At 36.4% G+C, this 16,677-nt stretch overlaps 1 protein-coding gene and 1 long non-coding RNA gene across 3 annotated transcripts in view; one reads left to right on the forward strand and one right to left on the reverse strand.

Moving 5' to 3' along the window:
- Positions 1–3,747: 3,747 nt before the first annotated feature.
- pb (homeobox proposcipedia) overlaps positions 3,748–16,677 on the reverse strand; it is a 163,383-nt gene continuing 150,453 nt past the window's right edge. For both annotated transcript variants that reach the window (XM_074124259.1, XM_074124260.1), the window contains exons 3-4: positions 11,065–11,207; positions 3,748–5,911 (exon numbers count right to left, since the gene is read on the reverse strand). In XM_074124259.1, the coding sequence (XP_073980360.1) occupies positions 4,457–5,911; positions 11,065–11,207 (1,598 nt within the window). In that variant the 3' untranslated portion in view covers positions 3,748–4,456. The remainder of the gene's footprint in view (positions 5,912–11,064; positions 11,208–16,677) is intronic.
- LOC141452287 (uncharacterized) lies at positions 7,800–12,918 on the forward strand. Its single transcript, XR_012457314.1, has 2 exons — positions 7,800–8,280; positions 12,762–12,918. It is a non-coding gene; the product is annotated as an uncharacterized lncRNA (long non-coding RNA).

The raw sequence follows: 16,677 nt of genomic DNA on the forward strand, positions 1-16,677 counted from the left end.
AATAAAGTTTTTCCACTCACTTGTGCGGAAAGTGACACTAATGGGAATTTCCCCCCACTAGTGTGGGAAGTTGGGCATTACACAGCTGATTTTAATTGAGTAATGAGAACTTCCCTACATGGTTGCAGAAAAATGCTGTTTTTTTTAAATTTTAATGCAATAAAATCTAATTAACAAAGTCAAGTCCGGACATTGTCATGAATTTCTCTAATCGCCATTTACAACTTTCGTGAAATTAATCTGTCCTAAAAAAATTCGCTGAATACAATAACATTTTTTCAATTTAGTGACACATTCGCTTGGCACAATTTCGACTAATTTGGAATTTTATACTGTACAAAATGAATTGCCTTTAAATGTTGTAAAGATAATTCGATCGTGAATTAGAATTACTTTACCACCATTTCAAAACTGCCTTAAGAAACAATAAAATAGGTAAAAATTAGGTTAATCGATTCCGTAAAGTACACTTCCGCAGTGATGTTTTTGTCGTAGAGTTTAATACCAGGTCAAAATAGGGACTAGTACTTCCTTTATTTGCAAGTAATTTCCATTACTGTGTCCACAGCCTTTTAAATTAGCAATTTATTGCTTTCATATTTCGATTATCGCATTCATTCTTATTGAGTTGATTCTGATGAATTTAGTTTGAAATTGTGAACGTTTTGGCACATTACTAAATAAGGTCCAGGCCTAAACTGGAATTCTGAATAAAAAATATAATAGTTTTCACAGGGAACTTACCTTGTTATTCATAGTTCACTGCAGGATCTAGCATTTTTTACATCCTTGGACAGTACCAGCTTTATTTTCTGGTAAAGAGTAATGAGTTCTACTTCTTAATATTTCCTTTTTTTTTCCTTTTTTTTTTTTTTAAAATGTTATTCATTGATTTGGTTTTTACTGAATTACCTAAAATATCATTTTAAATGTCAACAACTAATGGCTTGTTTCCTTACATCATTTATTGTTATATTGCTCGACTACTTCTATTTCGCGTAAAGAATTTCTGGATATTTTATATTTGCCGATAGTGAATCCAAATTTAAACATTCTCTTAAAAATTGACAGTGTTGAGAAAGTAAATTCCTCGTTTCGTTTTAGATTCAATAAATATGTTTGAAACAGCTAAATCTTTGCAAAATGATGCTTAGATTTGAACTGAAAAGGGTTCGATATAACTAATACTTAGCAGTAATGTAGATTTAATTTGAAGTCAGTTCTTTTAGACTGCCATTAAATATATAACTGTGCTTTTTTTTTTTAGTTTTTCTTTATTTTCTTGTTTCTGAATTTTAATCTATCGGTACCAGACTCACGATATTGTACAAGATTTTGCTAAACAATAAAGTATGCAATACGTATATGAAACATAATTTTTTCTGCTCTCTTTATGATATTTCAGCATTAAATTTAGTGGAGGAACATACGACTTTCTTTCACAGTTTTTGACTTCATCAGTAAGTTTTCATTTTTAAGTTGACAATTAACTAATTTTACAATTAATTTTAAACATAATCATCAAATTTTTCCTTTCAATTCAATTTTGTATTATGGGTTTCGTTAAAGTCATTATAGAATATTTTTAGGTCAAATAAACATTTCAGTTTAAAAAAATAAATAAATAAAATAAAAATGAGTTTAAAAAAAAAAAACTAACTGTCAAGATCTCCCAACCAAAATTGTGAGCTGTGATTTATTTTATTATTTTTTTTTTTTTGCGTTTTTTGTGCTACAATCAGCGCGTTAGCGCCATAAGTAACAATGATAACAGTGAACAGTAGAAGTAAATGAGTGGAGAAGTTACCGCAGTGGTAACACTCCAAAACATTATATGGTTAGTCACTCTCTTCACTTGAGAGATCACGAGGTCACTGTCTCGTTAAGACGTCTTGTCCAGGTTGTCAGGAAGTGTTCTATGAGATTGCAGGCTGAAGTGGAGTTTTCTGTATCGTGTTTTAGCAACTTGGTTGGCAAAAGGAATGTTAAGGTCAGTGTGTGTGTAGTCAGGTTGGAGACATAAAATGGAGAATTTACGATAGTTCGAAGTAATTTAGATTGTAGCGATTGAATCCTTTGGAGATTGGAGCGTTTGGTTGAACCCCAAAGCTCTATTCCATACGCCCAGATGGGTTTCAAAATAGAAGTATAAATCAGTCTTTTGTCGTCCAGAGAGAGTTTTGATCTGTCGTCTAAGAGTCTTTTAAGTAGTCGATAGCGTCTGTTTAGTTCTGTTCTTTTAAGTCTCGTGGGAGGGTTTCATTGTTAAAATCTAAACTTTAATTATTAAAAAAAAAAAAAAAAAAATGGCTGATGCAGTAGTACTATTGAAAAGGGGTCGTTTGAAAAGTCCGTGCAAAGTCAGAGAGATAGCACTACTGGCGTGTATCGAGGTTATGTTTAGTTAGTAGCATCTCTTGGAAGAACACACACCAAGTTTCAGCCAGATCGGTCTATTTCTTTGTGTTTGGCATTCGTTTGAATCGAGGAAGTCGAGTGATTTTCAAAAAATGGACGAAAAAGAATTTCGTGTGTTGATTAAACACTACTTTATGAAAGGCAAAACGCCTCAGGAGACTAAAGAGAAGCTTGATAAACATTATGGTGACTCTGCACCTTCGATTAGAACAGTTTATAAGTGGTTTCAAAATTTTCGGAGTGGACGTATGGGCACAAGTGACGCTGAACGTTCTGGACGCCCTGTTGAGGTTACTACTCCAGAAATCATTGATAAAATCCATGATATGGTGAAGGATGACAGAAGAGTGAAGGTGCGTGAGATTGCTAGTGCTGTGGGCATCTCGAATGAACGGGTACATAATATTTTGCATCAACATTTGGACATGACAAAGCTATCCGCAAGATGTGTGCCGCGATTGCTCACGCTTGACCAAAAACGAAATCGTGTGAAGTGTTGCAAGGACGGTTTGCAGCTGTTCCAGAAGAATCCGCAGGACTTTAAGCGTCGTTTCGTCACTGTAGATGAAACATGGATACATCACTACACTCCTGAGACCAAAGAACAATCTAAACAATGGGTTACCAAGGGGGAATCTGCGCCAAAAAAGGCGAAGACCGTTCCTTCGGCCGGAAAGATTATGGCGACTGTCTTTTGGGATTCGCAAGGAATAATCCTCATCGACTATCTGGAAAAGGGTAAAACTATTACAGGTGCATATTATTCATCGTTATTGGACCGTTTGAAAACCGAGCTGCAAGAAAAACGCCCACGATTGGCCCACAAAAAAGTCCTTTTCCATCACGACAACGCACCAGCTCACACCTCAGCAGTTGTGGTCGCAAAATTAATGGAAATAGGGTTCCAACTCGTTTCACATCCCCCCTATTCTCCAGACTTGGCTCCCTCGGACTACTATTTGTTCCCCAATATGAAGAAATGGCTGGCGGGAAAAAGATTTTATTCAAACGAGGAGGTGATTGCAGAAACGAATGGCTATTTTTCAGACTTGGACAAATCCTATTATTCGGAAGGGATCAACAAACTAGAGCAGCGTTGGACGAAGTGTATAAGCCTAAAAGGAGTCTATGTTGAAAAATAAAAAAGGTTTACCCCCAAAAATTAAGTAGTTTTTATTTTTGCACGGACTTTTCAAACGACCCTCGTAGTCATCTCGGCGATGTTAAGAAGTTGCAAAAGTGAGTTCCTTTTGAAAATATTTTAAATAAGCCTAATGAAATCTCCTTCATAAGGGCGGTTTCGTAAAGGGAAAAAGAATTGAAAAACTGTTTGTATTTTTTAAATGTATTTTAATATTATTAATCTATAGGTACACTAACAATGTTCCTGTACAAGATCGCGTGACATTAAACATATAAAATATCTTTCAATTTATATAAATTTAAATGTTATTTTATTATTATACATTATATATATATTATAACATTCAAATTTGAAACCAAAACAATTTTTTTCTTCTTGCCAAGCATGTACATTTTATTTCCTTATTATTCTGCATACTATGTACAATATACAATATAAAACAATATAAAATGAATTTAACAGAAAAAGTGAATACAAAAAAATAACGATTCTTAATTAGGTACTGAACAGATAACATTTATATTGACCCCCAAAGACAAAAATTGGACTATTTAGAAAGAACCTATAATTGTTTATCTTGCAATTTTATTGACGAATGCTTTTACTATCGATTTAAATTACTAGAGAGAGAACGATTATTCACAATTAACAAAATTCTCTTTTTAGATACACAATATTTTACATTAACATTTATAATACAGGAAATATTCACAGTTTCAAAATTTCATTTATTATTTTTATATTAATTTAGAAATAAAGGAATTAAATTTAATAAAACGAAATAAAAGTCATATCACATTTGTTTTACAAAAAAAATCAACTTCACTTGTTATCTTATTGCACAACTTCCCTTTAAATTATTGCTGTAATAACAAATTAAACAAGCATGGATTCTCAGCTGAGCTGATAATATTCTGGGGCAAAATCATTCGCCAAATTGGTTAGAAAATTAAAATCTGACGAACTGTTACTATTTTCAGAAGCATGTTGCGGATTGTTTTGCTGTTGTTCAGCGTTATAAAAATGATGCAGCGAATTATAATACTCTCCGGACGAACTATCTGTTCTGACGCTATTTGGCGGAGTCATTACTGACGCTGTACCGCCATGTTGGTTTGATGGGAACGGATCCGGCGACGAGACACCATAATGATTTGGAACATTGGACGCTTCACCACCTTGATGACCAATTTCATAATAACCAGGTTGGGTTGGCGGTTTACCTGGACTATAGTCAACATGTTGGTAATTCTCTTGGTAGTAACCAGTGTTGCCAACCGTTGTACTGTTGTTGGTGGTGTTTGTTTCGTGAGCCATAACTTCGGAATTGTAGCCATGATAAGAACCATAATTAGTGCTACCTGGGTAATCCGAATCATATTGATATTGCCTTTGATTATAATATTCCTGATTGTACCCATTATATACATTCTGGCAGTACTGTTGGTACTGTCCCTGTTGGTATCCTTGACGAGCCCTTGGTGGATGCATACCATTAGGTCTTGAGGCGGGATTCTGTTGTCGATAATCCGAATTGGGATAAACCCTCTGCTGTGTTGTATATTCTCTAGTAAACTGTTGTCTATATTGCGCCATCCTATATTCCGCATTTACTGGGTGCCTTTGTTGCGGCGGAGGAGATGGGAAATTATTCGGTGCAGCACACCTGACTACTTGCACAAGATTGTTTACGGACGGGTTTGGTAGAACAGCGGTGACGGAAGCTGTAGCCGTGGCTATTGCTGTGGCTGCCGTTGGTGATCCTCTTCTTGCTTGGACCACATACTGGCCAGGCATTTCTAGAGGACTTGTCCCAGCCGTACCAGGTGTGCCCGGTGTGGAAGCAGGAGTCAAAGCTCCTTTAATAGCAATTTCCGGCGAGATAAGTCTTGTATCTTTACACAGTTTTTTATTATTTCCCGGCGATGATGCGCACATACTGATGCCAGTTTCCGTCTTCACTACAACCTCGTTTGGGCGCTTTACCGGCAAAAGCCCGGGAGAGGTAAGTACTCGGCTTTCATTTGAGCGGGAATCTTCTTCTAACTTTTCAAACGAACTAGTCGTACTGGTCACACTGGAGGCTCCGGAACTTGCGTTGCTGTTGTTATTATAGCTCGTACTGTTGTTATTGTTGTTGTTAGTTCGGGAAGTTAAATGTTCGCCCAACATGCCAGGTGGGAGTTCACAGTTTTGGCAACTCTTCTTGCTAGTCTCGTCGTGACCTAGCAATCCTTTATCTCCTTTTCCAGCTTTACCTCCTGGTTCTTTTTCATCTCCTTCTTCACCCTGCTTACTCAAGGTTTGCCTTTTGTGCTTCATCCGCCTGTTTTGGAACCATACTTTCACCTGTAATAAAACAAAGAAAAGAATAGTGTCACTGATGGAAATAATCACTTACAAAAAAGTTTAAAATTATATACAAATACATTCTTTATAAATAGTAAGAATCAGTTAATTTCAGCAAAGCAATTGATGCTTAATGTTGAGTAAATGACAGAATGGAATGTAGTAAATTCTGACCAGTTTATATCCAAAATTTGGTTGAAAATTGATAGTTTCTGCCATGTAAGAAAAATCTTACATTGAAATGGAATCATTATTACGTGAAAAATGAACTGCTACAGTTTAAACAGCAGAAACGCGCTACGTTGGAAGATCGCGATTTTTTGTCTCTTCCCTTCTGTTTTCATTACTTAAAATCAAAAGCAATCTAATATCTGTACAAAACTGTCCATTAAAATTAAATATATCCGATTATACGATCTTGCTGCTAAGAATCATGAAGAAATAATAAAACCTTCCGTGTGTGTAACCCGAGATGCGTAAATAGACCTCAGTATCGCTACTAGTTTTTTTTTTTTTTTCTTAATAAAATAAGTGAAGTAAGCTTGGGTTTTAATTAACTAATATTGAACATTTGCTAAGGTTTGAGGTTGAAATAAGAGTTGTATGATCTAAAACCAACTTGATGAAATTAAGCGCTGTGTAGTGCAACATGGGAAACATGCAGCGCCAAATTTCGAATTATAATGAAAATGTTATTCAGTCGGCAGTGCTGGGTAATACCGTTGGTTTTATTTGCCAAAGCGTGCATGATTTTTCTATTTCTGTTTTTGAATTTACATCTACCATCAGTTTGTTGTGGAAAATTTGACTTCTACTTTAATATTTTTTTGGCTGAATTAAGCTCGTACTAAACACAATGACGTCAGGAGCTTCTTTTCATCTGCCTTTATAGAAGTCTGAGTTTGTGACCTACAGATGTGAACTGAGAGAATCTGTATCTTATAATCGACCCATCTTCTTTTTTTGAGGTTAGTTCGGATGTGTTTGCTAAGCCTGAAATTGATTTTTGTTGGCTGCAGCTATTCTCTATTCTAGCTGTTGAAAAAAAATCTTTCCGTGAGCTTATTTCTGATCTAAAATGTATAAACTGGTCTAGGCTCTACAGAAATACTTGCGATTTGGGATTATACTCATATCCTACAGTCGTTTTTAAATTCGTAAATACTTTTTATTTCTTTGGGAGATCTTGAAGCTTTGTTGGATCATTTGATTCACCCTGTTTGTACTCTCCTCATTTTAGAACAGTATTACTAGCGTATCAAACAGGATATCATTGGAGGGCAGCCTTGGAAGTATTCACTTCAAAACAGTTCCAAATTTTATGGTGTATTCATTTTGTATCCGCGCCTGCCACTAAATTTATTAATCATCAACCTCTTGATACGAATTAGTTGTTTATCGGATCCCCCACATCTGCCAGTGCTTGGGACCGGCAGTTTCTCTTTTACATTATCGTAGAAGTTAATGAAAAAGGTGTTGCTCGGATATCCGATATTCGTGATCTTTTTTTGTGAATCTTCCTGATTGTAAATATTTGGCTCACGTAGATCTCCTTTCGAAAACCCGATTAGTATTCACCTTCTCGTTGTAAATATATTGATGAAGACTCTGGGTGAGTATGTTCGTGTCATGGACCAAGCCAACCTACTGAAACTTCCAATCTCTATTACTTAATTTGCTGTTATTCGTACAATTCTTACTGCAATTATAGACAATTCCTTCTAAGATTCTTTGTAGGATAGACCGAAGCCCAATTGTCTTTTATTCGGAAACACAAGGAACACCGGTGTGCTTTAGATTCCTTATGTATTACGTATAACAATCGATAGCTTCATTAGATGTCCTTCTATATTTAGTTTTAACACTCCATTATAACCTCTAATAACCTACAAGTTGATACGTCCCCAAAATAAATAAAAAAAAATTATGATTTAAAAACAAACCACACTGAAATTAATTTTGAAACATCAATCATCTCATTTCCAAGGCAACAATTCATTAAAGTTGACTTCCAATCAAAAACAAAAAGAAGCAAAATACGGAAATTAACCAAAGGAAAAACAAAAACAAATATTCATCATTTCGGAAATCAATATTTTAGAACAGTTATTGCGAATTGGTGTGGAAATCTCAGTTCACATCAACAGCATGCCTGATCATATTTACAATGGTAGATTAACTAAAATTTTCTCCGATGGATTTGACGTAATTTTACGATTAGAAAATGTAACGAAAAGTTCAAATAAATTTAATTACAAGATGCCATTGTTAAGTGTGGATATACTACTATCTGAAATAGATATTTTACATGTATTTTCTGATGAAAATGCTACAGGGAGTTATGATCTAAATAATGGGCTGAAATTTCTGTGAGTATACTTTGGTGAAAATTTGTATTTCTTAATCAATCTTATTTCCAGTGGCTTTGCTGAGCAAAAAAAATTGTATTTTAGAACAGAAGGAAACTTTACTTCTAATTATTTTCTTAACCACGGTTTTTTTACCCTACTTGTGCTGGTTAAAACCAAATATAACTTTGAATATCCGCTCTTGGAATACAAAATGCCCGAATATAAATAATCTATCAAAAACATGTGCATTTTCCGTGTAGCCACACGCAGGATTCGAACTAGTGGATCTCCCACTAACATATTCAAGCTTTATAACCATTACACCAACATCCACCCTAAGTACTCAACCTTATTATTAATTGCTTTGTAAGTAGGTTAGTCTTTGCCTATTTCGTAAGTCTTCAAAAAGGCGAGGCACATCCAGAATATACGAGGGTCGTTTGAAAAGTCCGTGCAAAAATAAAAACTATTTAATTTTTTGGGGTAAACCTTTTTTATTTTTCAACATAGTCTCCATTTAGGCTTATACACTTCGTCCAACGCTGCTCTAGTTTGTTGATCCCTTCCGAATAATAGGATTTGTCCAAGTCTGAAAAATAGCCATTCGTTTCTGCAATCACCTCCTCGTTTGAATAAAATCTTTTTCCCGCCAGCCATTTCTTCATATTGGGGAACAAATAGTAGTCCGAGGGAGCCAAGTCTGGAGAATAGGGGGGATGTGAAACGAGTTGGAACCCTATTTCCATTAATTTTCCGACCACAACTGCTGAGGTGTGAGCTGGTGCGTTGTCGTGATGGAAAAGGACTTTTTTGTGGGCCAATCGTGGGCGTTTTTCTTGCAGCTCGGTTTTCAAACGGTCCAATAACGATGAATAATATGCACCTGTAATGGTTTTACCCTTTTCCAGATAGTCGATGAGGATTATTCCTTGCGAATCCCAAAAGACAGTCGCCATAATCTTTCCGGCCGAAGGAACGGTCTTCGCCTTTTTTGGCGCAGATTCCCCCCTTGGTAACCCATTGTTTAGATTGTTCTTTGGTCTCAGGAGTGTAGTGATGTATCCATGTTTCATCCACAGTGACAAAACGACGCTTAAAGTCATGCGGATTCTTCTGGAACAGCTGCAAACCGTCCTTGCAACACTTCACACGATTTCGTTTTTGGTCAAGCGTGAGCAATCGCGGCACCCATCTTGCGGATAGCTTTGTCATGTCCAAATGTTGATGCAAAATATTATGTACCCGTTCATTCGAGATGCCCACAGCACTAGCAATCTCACGCACCTTCACTCTTCTGTCATCCATCACCATATCATGGATTTCTGGAGTAGTAACCTCAACAGGGCGTCCAGAACGTTCAGCGTCACTTGTGCCCATATGGCCACTCCGAAAATTTTGAAACCACTTATAAACTGTTCTAATCGAAGGTGCAGAGTCACCATAATGTTTATCAAGCTTCTCTTTAGTCTCCTGAGAAGTCCTTTTTATGAAGAAATTCTTTTTCGTCCATTTTTTGAAAATCACTCGACTTCCTCGATTCAAACGAATGCCAAACACAAAGAAATAGACCGATCTGGCTGAAACTTGGTGTGTGTTCTTCCAAGAGATGCTACTAACTAAACATAACCTCGATACGCGCCTCTCTGACTTTGTACGGACTTTTCAAACGACCCTCGTACATATAGCGCGGATAGTTAGAAAAGGAAAACCTCATCAATAATGTTCTCTGTTATTTTTCTTAATTCCGGTCCAACAATCTTTGATTTCTTGCTGTACTTTGCTTTCAATGTTATTTTTTGAAGCACGTTTCTCGATTTTTAGAGTTATGGTCAGTTCGGAAATGAAAATGATTCTTATTGAATTGTTGTGAATTATTTTTCTTTGGAGTATTGAGGAGCGATTATTTTTCGCGGACATTTTGGCAAATTTCAGAGCCTCCTTCAGAAATTTAGTGTAGCAGTTATGATTTGTAATAATATCTCCACCTTCAACAAACGGTTTCAACAACACAATTTTCTCATTCTCGTTCCCTACTTAAACATGATTTGTGACTTTTTTTTTTAGAACAATCACTGAAAGATGCAATAGCATCTTAGCCTCTTACCTTTGCCTTAAGAGGCTCTAAAAATGCAACTGTACCCTTATCTTGGCCACCCAAAAGTTCCAATTAAACAACACTAAAGTGTTATACATAATGAAGGAGTATGAACAATTTAGGTGGAGGAATTCACTCGCGTAACCTGATTTATCTTCTCAAAACATGTTGCAGAATACTAGATTGATAAGAGTGTTTACAGGTATTTTGTGTACGCTTTAGCAATAAGTAACTCCTCATAGAAAACATATAATTTTAAAAATATGATTGATTTCACTACTCAGAGTGACTTATCTACTTTATCTAAAGAAACATTCTTTGGAGCCAAATATTAATAAAATATCATAAGCGGATGTAAGTTAAGGTCTCGGAACTTCTTAAGCAGAAAAGCGGTCTTTTTTTTTTAGCAGAAAAATCTAGAAAAGATAAATGTTTTTCTAAAATGAACACATAGAAATAGTATTTAACATTTTTGTAAGAAGATGCGGCAGATATATAAATGAATAAAGCAGTTAAAATGAGAAAGAAGAACGCGGTTATGACGAGCGGAAGGATGTATCCTAGATTGTCAGTTGACACGTGAACATCGTGTTTCGGAGGTGGGCGTCTGTAGGCGGCCCGGTCAGGTGGGCGTGGCTGGAGGCGGGCCTGCAAGAGAAGGGATGCAGTTTAGTTATATTAGCTGGGGCTCTGGGCTCTTTGCTTACCTGTCTCTCCGTTAGGTCCAGCGAGGCGGCAATCTCAATTCTTCTTGGCCTGCAAAGATACTTGTTGAAATGGAACTCTTTCTCCAGTTCCAACAGTTGGGTGTTCGTGTAAGCTGTCCTCAGTCTGCGTGGCAGTCCGTTCTCTGCAACAGATAATAAATCAATAGTCACTTTATCGAAAAAGGAGTAACAGTAATATTATATGTTTGATAAAGTAAGTTCTGTCGAATTGATCAAATAATTTATAGATGAAATACTGCTATTGCTTGGGATCTTTAATCTCAATAGCTAAATAGGTAAATGACGAAGTACCACTCCATTGTTCTCTATCTCAATAATTAGTACGATCTATTGAATTGAACCGTAAATCGAATAAATTCGAGTAACTCAATTACATAAATCGATCAAGGCCATGATTCCACAAGACTCAGTTACCAGCCTTATACAATTCATAATTCACACCCACGTACATTATTCCCAGACGCAAAAACTCTGTTGTTGTAGTTATGCAGACGATAAACCCCTTCGCTTTAGAGACAAGAAACATTCTGAATCTATATGCAACAAGCAAATTTCATCAGACTAAATAGCACACTGAATTCACCAATGGAAACTAAGGATTTGAATTTGCAAAAGACACAGGTCCTAATCTGCTCTCTCCGTACACAGCATCAAAGTATAACTTATAAAAATAAGAGCGATGAAATTCTTTGGTAAAGTATAAATCAAACCTAAAAGTATCTTGGGTTAGAACGGAACAGTTCTATTCTCGTCTATATTCTAATCCTATCCGTGAATTGACCAACGAGAATCTCTGAAACCTCTATGGTCCAGGCTTCTATCATTTGCTTTCCCGGTTAGGATGGAAGTTAAAGAAACTGCTAAGAATAAAGTTCGGCAGCGAGAATCTATCCGTTTACCTGTCCAAGAAATTTTTTTTTTTTTTTAATCTACAAAGATGTAAAGAAGTATAATAATTAAAAAAAAAGAAAATAATTTAATAATTAAAAGATTTTTTGAGATTTAAATAAACTTAATTGCTCAAAAATAAACGGAAATCTGGGGCTGGTGTTGGTCTAGTGATGAAGAGCTTGGCTTTGTAAGTGAGAGGTCCCCAGTTCGAATCCCGCGTACGACTACTTTTTATTTGATAGAAAAAATTGTTAACAGTAGAGTATGAGCTTCCAACCCCGTTCACGGCACCTAATTTGGTAGTTGGACGTTAAGCCTCGCCTGAAAAAAAATAGGCGATTACTTACGGTTACTATAAGGAGATCGTGCGAAATAAAGTTATTTCCTTACTCCAAAAAATGGGATATTTGCTTTTAATTTTAAGCTGTAAAATGATTAAAAAAATATATAAAACACATCATTATCTTATTAAAGAAGTATAATAGGAATTCGAACATGGTTTACATGAAATTGTTTTGCTTATTTTGATGAAGCATAACTCAATTAACTCTAACTTTATTAATACCCACACTTTTATTATTTTTTTTAAACGCATTTTTGGATTCAGAGACCTCAAAACTGTTAATTTAAAAACAAAAATCGAAAATTTATATCCTAACAATAATTCCTTTTATTTTAATAGTAACAAGTAATAAAAGAGGAATATTTTGGTTTTATACTAACTATGATCTCAGCATAAATAGTAACGACATAAGAATAATCTGATGCTAATTGTTGGCCAACAGGTAATTTCACTACTTCATTAGATAAACTGAAAATTTCGGTAGTAGCTGAATGATAATGGAGAAGAAGCAGAACTCTTGTAAAGCGAGCAGATCAGTAAATAGAAATTTTGCTTAAATTTCAGAAGATTGTAATGCTGAATAAATTATATTAATCTTTTATTATTATTATTTTTACTATAAATATTATTATTGTTGTTATTATTGATTAAGAACGACTAAACTCAAATTAATGAATGAACATTCAACGAATCAATAGTTTTGATTAAGTTTGAAAGCTGAAAGTATCAACACAACATTGAGAAATTTTTCGATGATGTCGTTAAATAATTTAAGCCACCTTAATCTGCGTAATATATGTCAAGAAAACACTTTTTGAATAGTGGACACATAAGGTCATCAGCAACGCTCTTTATAGACGCGAACATTTTGGGAAAAAAATTGGAAATTAAGTCTCAGGATGTCCTACCTGCTGAAGACATTCTCCTCTTTTCTAATCCTTTCATTTTCCATGTTTGTTCTGTCTCGTGTTCTTTGAATAAGGTTCATACCTTGAACGTGAATACTAGCTTCCTAACGTCAGCATTGGTTTCGTTTTGCGAGTAAGAAATATGATTTATTCCATCCGGGTACGGAGAAAAAAATGAAGGAAATGAAAAATCTGGAAGTAGTTCTGTCTGAACTTCTGGTCCTCTTGAGGGACTCAGGATCCCTGGCACCCAGAGCTCTTTCTTCTTTTTAATTAGCGTTTCCTTAGAGGCTTCACTGGCCTCTTCACAAACCAAACATTTAAAACCGATCACACTCAGTTCATAAGAAGACTGGACCAGAATACACAACAACTTTAGAATAACAATGTAAAAATACGAGATTGTCAATAATGTAAATAATTTTTGTAAACTAACTTTTACAAATTAAGATTAAGATTATAAAGCAGGACGGGACCTACGCCCCACGGCACCCAGCTTATTGTGCCAGCCCCTTCTTAGTTCTAGTACACGAAACCTCCCCTACTAAAGAGGTTGAGGACTTTCCCTACTAGTTCTTTTTGTGCTACTATCTCCTTCGGCCTCAGCGTTCCAAAGGTTTCATAGTGCAAACGCTCGATTGCAACGCCATCGAACAACAGGTGAGAGGCCGTTTCCTCCTCTTCCTGACACAATCTACACAACGGTTCCGAGCTGATAAGCCCTACCTTGTACAGGTGCTTTCTGAACCTACCACGCCCCGTGAATAGGCCTGTAATCAGAGTAATCTGATTTCTGCCCAAGCACAGTCTCTTTGGTTCTTTGCTTACACAGCCAAGGAATTACTGTGTTTAACCACAGGACACATCACCCAGTTCTTTTCATGCCCTCTCAAGATCCAGTCTCTAAAAGCCGCACGAACTGCATCCTTGGTTGACCGGATAGAGCGTTAGCTTCATTTCTGGCCATTTTGGTAGGCTGTTTCATTTCCCTTAATCCCCAAAAGACCTGGCACCCATTCCAGCCGAACTTCATTGTGCCGAGCCAGTTGTTCCAGGGACATTTTGCATAACCAGGGAAGAGGTAGTTCTGAAGGAAGTTAAGGATCTTCAGTGCAGCTTGGCTGTCCGAAAAGATGCTAATCTTCCTATTCCTAATACACAGGAACTTGTACAAATCCATAATAGCTCCACAGCCCTGAAGATGACTTTGTCTTTAGGTCGAAAGCTCGACATATTAAAAAATGACTAAAATTGGCATTATTCTTTCTTCCCACAATTCAAACAGTTTACTTTATTTTTACTGCAAGAAATTTTTCTTTTCGAAGTTCCTTTGATTTCACACCCCTTCGTAAATATTTTTACAAAATCTTTACTGTAAGAGAATTCTTTCATTTATTTATTTATTAATACTGAAATATCTATTGAGCAAATTTATGCAGAAGGTTGCACTTCTCATGCTGAAAATACTCACCATCAGTTAAGGAACCGTTTGAGGGGGTAGTTGGTAAGAAAAGAGAATGAAAAATGAGCTAGCGTCTTTCTTGGTTACAGCAGGAGTCGTATGTACGTTTGAGCCGGTAGTATAAGACAGGAGGTTGTAGAAAAGAAGACGAAGAAAGAACATGAGAGGGGCTAAGAAAATCCTGGCGACTCCATTTGTCAAAAAGCCAGGACCCATAAGTGAGGGGGCACCAGTCAAGAGAATCATTTTTAACCTCTGGATGTTCGAAGACGGCAGCAAGGCTAGCGGCTGTTGGTGCTGTTTGCTGTACCGAGAGGGCAGACACTTCTGCTCGCACACAGTAAAGACGATATTGAAAACAATGTTGAGGAGAGAAGCGCCCTCGTTATTTATTTTTTTTCTCCCCAACCCATTCTTAGATCCTTTATATATAAGTATACTTCTTTATAAGAAAGATTCAATGCAAAAACCTATCCCCTCTTTCAAAGGATTCTTTTTCTTGACGGTATCCGGAAAGAGAAGAGTATGGACTCTTGGAAGACATAACACTTCTTCTTCACCCAGTCATTCTATCCACATTGCTACCAGATTGATGCTCCCTTTATGCTCTGTGTATTAGAAGTCGAGGGCATATCTCTTTTCCCCTCCAAGCTTATCCTAGGAGAAGTCCTTGATATTAAATTCACCTGTGACAGTTGGGCACAGACTTTGTCATATGACAGATGGAATCATATTTTGACAGTCTTATTCGACTGGAGAAGACTATGCAGTAAAGGAGAAGGGTAAAATTGTAAGAGAGATGGAAAGACGGTGGATGCGCGGAGATGAAAACTTATCCAATAAGTTGCTCCTCATCCACCCACCGTGTCACTCTAGCGGCGAAGGCCGACTCTACGCCTAGATCTATGTAGCATGAATGTCGCTCCATCCTTTCCCAACTAACCTAGTACTTCCTTCTCACACCACTCTCCACAAGTCTCTTGAATGATCACTCTGCCGGCTTTACTCTTTAATTACTAACTCGCTCGTCGCTCTCTCACTGATTGTCAAATCGCTGGCTCTAATTTCTGATTCATGACAACACTTTGCTACTTTAGTGACTTTTTTGAAAATATGGAAAATCTCGCAAAAGAAATTATGAGCAAGCACTAGTCTTAATTAGACTCTGAGCCATTCTGCTTAAGAAATAAGAAATTTGGCAGGATTAATTAAATATCTGTTTTTACAAATTCAGTTCAAGTCCACAAGCAGCTTGTTTAAAATATCTTCAGTGGAGGAGTTCTTTTAAAAAATATTTTAGTAGAAAAGAATTAATTGGAACAATTAGACGACTTCCTATAGTTGCAATAAGCAAACTTCTAACCAATACTTTGCAATGCGAAAAGCGTATTGGACTCCCACGCGGAGATCTCGGGTTCGAATCCAGCTGCTGACTCTTAGATTTTCTCTTCCTAGGAACTTCTTACAGCTCACTGTCCGGTGATGGACAGTGTTGTCTGTAACGAGAAAACACTGTCCGGAGGCTGGCTGTGAACTGAAGAAAGCTCCGGGCGCCAATAACCTCAGATGTTGATAAGGACGCCTTAAATCATTAAGTAAAAAAAAAAAAAGATTTATTCGTACTTGGTATTTCAAAATATATTTAATTCTTACAATTATTGTAAACTATGTATAATTCCGTACGATACTTTAAGGGAGGAAATAGTTACAGTGGAGAGGAGGGAATTAGATGTACATTAACAATAAGTACACTAAAGAAATCACAAATTCACAAAGACTTGAATTCAGTCTATACTAAATGACCATACCAAGCTAAAGGCGTGGTAAAAGATGACTAACTGAAATGCATGATGGCAATTTTGGCAAACTGAGCAAAGGCTTTAGTTGTGTCTTCTGCTAGAATCCCCTTTTCTCCACAATCCTCTGTCTCTCAGCCTTATCGTTGGCTATCCCATTCACCGCTAGTCTATGCGCACGTTAAAGTACGA

This window comes from Rhodnius prolixus, unplaced genomic scaffold, assembly GCF_049639745.1.
Source record: "Rhodnius prolixus isolate KJV_2025 unplaced genomic scaffold, Rpr scaffold_3, whole genome shotgun sequence".
In the NCBI taxonomy this organism is placed as follows: Eukaryota; Metazoa; Arthropoda; class Insecta; order Hemiptera; family Reduviidae; genus Rhodnius; species Rhodnius prolixus.